Source organism: Mandrillus leucophaeus, unplaced genomic scaffold, assembly GCF_000951045.1.
Source record: "Mandrillus leucophaeus isolate KB7577 unplaced genomic scaffold, Mleu.le_1.0 Scaffold107, whole genome shotgun sequence".
Lineage (NCBI taxonomy): Eukaryota > Metazoa > Chordata > Mammalia > Primates > Cercopithecidae > Mandrillus > Mandrillus leucophaeus.
In genome coordinates, this window is record NW_012098876.1 from 917552 (window position 1) to 922420 (window position 4869).

The 4869-nt window shown below is 40.0% G+C and overlaps 1 protein-coding gene across 1 annotated transcript in view; it reads right to left on the bottom strand.

Moving 5' to 3' along the window:
* Window positions 1-279: 279 nt before the first annotated feature.
* The window catches only part of ZNF860 (zinc finger protein 860), an 11479-nt gene continuing 6889 nt past the window's right edge, over window positions 280-4869 (bottom strand). Inside the window, 3 exon segments of the mRNA XM_011985440.1 lie at window positions 280-1199; window positions 2032-2878; window positions 2880-4122. Coding sequence (XP_011840830.1) covers window positions 987-1199; window positions 2032-2878; window positions 2880-3700 — 1881 coding nt within the window. The 5' untranslated portion in view covers window positions 3701-4122 and the 3' untranslated portion in view covers window positions 280-986.

Below are 4869 nucleotides of genomic sequence, written 5' to 3' on the forward strand. Positions count from 1 at the left end.
TTTGTATTTTTAGTAGAGACAGGGTTTCACCATGTTAGCCAGGATGGTCTCGATCTCTTGACCTCATGATCCGCCCACCTCAGCCTCCCAAAGTGCTGGGATTATAGGCGTGAGCCACCGCGCCCGGCATATTTTTTTTTAACCTGTCTTGAATTCTCTTATTTTCATTGCTTCATATCTTCAGGATATGAAAAGTTGGTCAGTGGTAGTGAGAAGGATCCCAAAACATAAGGATCAAAAAATGGCAAGTTTCGGGATAGACATCTGTATTAGTTTTTTTTTCAGAAAGAAATAACTAAAATTGTGTTTGTAGATTGTATGTTCTGCTGTGTAGAAAATCACAAAAGTCAACCAAAATACTGCTGGAACTAATAAACACATTCGGTGTATTTGCAGAATACAGTATCAGCACCAGAAATTAGTTAAATTTCCATACATTAAACAATTTTAAAAGAAAATTAAGAAAACACTTCCATTTGCTAGAGAACTTACAGTAAGAAATACTTAGGAATAAACGTAAAAAGGCGATAAGTTTGTACCTTAAAATCTACAAACATTGATCAAAATTATTAAAAACATATATAAAATAGAGATACAACCCCTATTGATGGATTGGAAAAATTAATATTGTTAAATGATTATATAACCCAATGTGATTTAGATTCAACACAATACCCATAAAAATCCCTATCAGTTTTTGATAAAGAAACAAAAAACAGGCTGGGAAAAGTGGCTCATGTCTGTTGGCCAGGCTGGTCTCAAACTCCTGACCTTAAGTGATCTATCCGTCTTGACCTCCCAAAGTGCCGGGATTACAAGCATGAGCCACCCTGCCCAGCCCAATCCTCTTAACATAAACACTTTAATGTCAATTAATGCTTGAACTCAATGTCAAGTCAACTCAAACTCAAGTCAATGCTGAATTGACTCTAATGTCAATTAATGCTTGATGGTTTGCTATACTCATTGCATTTGGAATAAGTATCTCAAAAATGAATTTTCTGCTGTTCCGCAAGGAGTGACTTCTGACTGAAGACCTTGCTATGACATTTGTAAGATTTCTGTCCAATATGGATTCTCTGATGTCTAATGAGGTGTGAATGTGAATTAAAGGCTTTGCCACAATTATCACACTTGTGAGGTTTTTCTCCTGTATGAATTCTCCTATGTTTAGCATAAGATGAAGCTTGACTGAAGACCTCGCCACAATCATCACATTTGTAAGGTTTCTGTCCAGTATGAGTTCACTGATGAACTGCAAGATTTGAACGATGTCTGAAAAATCTGCCACATTTATTACACTTGTAAGATCTCTCTCCATTATGGATTCTCCAGTGATTTGCAATGGTTGTAGTGTTACTGAAGACTTTGTGACAATCATTACATTAGTAAAGTTTCCCTATACCAGGGATTGCTTGATGGTGAATAAGTGTTGACTGCCCACTAAAGGCTTTGCCACACTCATTACACTTGTAAGGTTTCTCTCCAGTGTGAATTCTAGTATGTTGTGCCAGGTGTGAATCATGCCTGAAAGCCTTGTCACAAACCTTACATTTGTATGGTTTGTCTCCAAAACGAATTCTCCTATGTTTTTCAAGGTTTGATTTGCGACTGAAAACTTTGTCACATTCTTCACATTTGTAAGGTTTCTCTCCAGTATGAATCCTCTTATGTGTTTCCAGGTGTGATTTGTGACTGAAAACTTTGTCACATTCTTCACATTTGTAAGGTTTCTCTCCAGTATGAAGTCTACGATGGCATACAAGGGATGATGTCTGACTGAAGGTCTTGCCACACTCATTACACTGGTAAGGTTTCTCTCCAGTATAAGTTTGCTGATGAACTGCAAGATTTGAATGATGTCTGACAAATCTGCCACATTTATTACACTTGTAAGATCTCTCTTCATTATGAATTTTACAATTATTTGCAATGGTTGTAGTGTTACTGAAGACTTTGTGACAATCATTACATTTGTAAAGTTTCCCTATACCACGGATTGCTTGATGGTGTTGACTGCCCACTAAAGGCTTTGCCACACTCATTACACTTGTAAGGTTTCTCTCCAGTATGAATTCTCTTATGTGTTTCAAGGTGTGATTTGCGACCGAAAACTTTGTCACATTCTTCACATTTATAAGGTTTCTCTCCAGTATGAAGTCTATGATGATGTGCAAGGGTTGCCTGTTGATTAAAAACCTTGCCACATTCATTACACTTGTAAGGTTTCTCTCTGGTATGAATTGCTTTATGAATTACAAGGGCTGAATTGTGACAGAAGGTCTTACCACACTCATTACACTTGTAAGGTTTCTCTCCAATATGAAGTCTACGATGGCATACAAGGGATGATGTCTGAGTGAAGGTCTTGCCACACTCATGACACTTGTAAGTTTTCTCTCCAGTATGAGTTCGCTAATGAACTGCAAGATATGAACAACGTCTAAAAAATCTGCCACATTTATTACACTTGTAAGATCTCTCTTCATTATGGATTCTCCAATGATTTGCAATGGTTGTAGCATTACTGAAGACTTTGTGACAGTCATTACATTTATAAAGTTTCCCTACACCATGGATTGCTTGATGGTGAATAAGTGTTGACTGCCCACTAAAGGCTTTGCCACATTCATTACACTTGTAAGGTTTCTCTCCAGTGTGAATTCTAGTATGTTGTACCAGGTGTGAATCACGCCTGAAAGCATGGTCACAAGTCCTACATTTGTATGGTTTCTCTCCAGTATGAATTCTCCTATGTCTTTTAAGATTTGATTTGTGACTAAAAATTTTGTCACATTCTTCACATTTGTAAGGTTTCTCTCCAGTATGAAGTCTATGATGACTTGTAAGGTTTGACTGTTGATTAAAAACCTTACCACTTGTAAGGTTTTTTGCCAGTGTGACATCTATGATGGCATGCAAGGTATCACTTCTGATTAAAGACCTTGCCACATACATCACATTTATATTGTTTCCCTCCTAAATGGATTATCTGCTGTTTCCTTACGAGTGAGCTACAATTAAAGGCTTTGACACTCTCATTATATTGGAAACATTTTTCTCTCATGTGTACTCCCTGTTTTTGTGTGAGTACTGACGAATGGAGGAAATTATTTTCATAGTTATTAGAAATATGGATTTTGGGCCTAGAAGAAATTCTTTGGGACGTTGGAACCGAGGAAGTATCGTTGATAGACTTCTCAACTTGATTACCAACTTTCCCTTTGGTCTGAAATATGTGGAGTTTAGGAGGATGTGAACGAAAGCTTAATCCAAGCTGATCTTTAATAGGCTTGTTTCCAGCGTGCCTTCGATCACATCTGTCTGTGCTATTTCTTTCATCTTCTTGCCACTGAAACTCAAAGTCATGAATATCTTTCCCAATTTCCTGGAAGCAAAAATCTCCAATGTGATGACTTTCATGTCTTTCCAATGTCCCCATGTGGAACACTTCTGTATTGCCTTGCCCTGTTGACGAGAACTTCTTCATCATGCATTTGGAAGAGATATCCACAGAATGCAGGTTCCTATAGTTCTCCAACATCACGGCCCTGTATAAAGCCCTCTGCGCAGGGTCCAGGCATTTCCACTCCTCCAAAGAGAATTCTATAGCCACATCCCTAAAAGTCAAGTGTCCCTGAGGAAGAGCCATGCCTGGCTCCTTTTCTTTCCTCTTCTGAGCTGCTTCGTCACGTAACATGAGTCTTTAGAAATCAATAGTGCTGCAATGTGACCTTCACTGAGGCGATCCGCTTCCGGGTCTGTATTAGTTATCTGTTGTCGAGAAACAAATTATCACCAACTTCGTGGATCAAGGCAACAAACACTGATTATCTCACAGTCGCTGTGGGTCAGGGGTCTGGAGGCATTTCAGCTGGGTTTTCCTAGCTCAGTGTCTCCCATGGGTTGTAATCAAGCTGTGGGTCATGGCTGCAGTCATCTCAAGGCTTGACTGGTGACAACCCACATCCAAGGTCACTCACATGGCCGTTAGCAGGTCTCAGAAAATCTGCTTATAAGGTGACTGACACAATGGCTGGCACACCTTCATGCCTCCTCCCTGGGCTGTCCATTGGTGGCCTGAGTATCCTTACGTCATGGCAGCTGGCTTTCCTAGAGTGACTGATGATAGAGAGAAAGCCAGGGGGAGAGAGAAAGAGAGAGAGAGTGAGAGTGAACACTCACCTCTTTATAACCTGATCTTGGATATGATATATCATGACTTCTGCCATATTGTATTCATTAGAATTGAGTCATTAAATTCATCCCACACTCAAGAGGGGAGGAATTAAGCTTCACCTCTAAAGAAGAAGAATCTATAGGCATAGCTTTGAAATCACTACAGTCTGCCCTCTGGCCACAAATTTTTTTATATTCCTCCCACATGTAGAACACATTCATCCTACTCCTCAGTGGCCCCCAGTGTCTCATCCCATTACTGCACTAGCTTCAAGTCCACAATCTCACCATCTGAGTCAGGTCTGGGTAGGAGAGGCTCCTCAGGTTAGTAAGTTTAGCTCCGTAAGTGCCGTTCCTCTGATCTGTGAAACTAAAGAGGGGTTATCTGCCCCTTCACACTCAAAACACGATGGTAAAGCAGACCCAGGATAACTGCTCCAGATATTCTTGTTCAAAAAGGGGGAAACAGGAGGTGCAAAGCGGTCAGTGGTCCAAGGCAATTCTGAAAGCCAGTCAGGCAAATGTTGCAAGTTCCTTGATTAGGTCTCAAGACCTGGGAATACTTCTCTGGGGTTCTTGGCTTCCCTCTCTGAACCCTTGGTTTTGCCCTCTTAATCATCCTGCCCTTACCACAAAAGGCAACATGTGTTTGCTCCATTTTCCTAAACCAAGTTTATAAATATGTTTTCC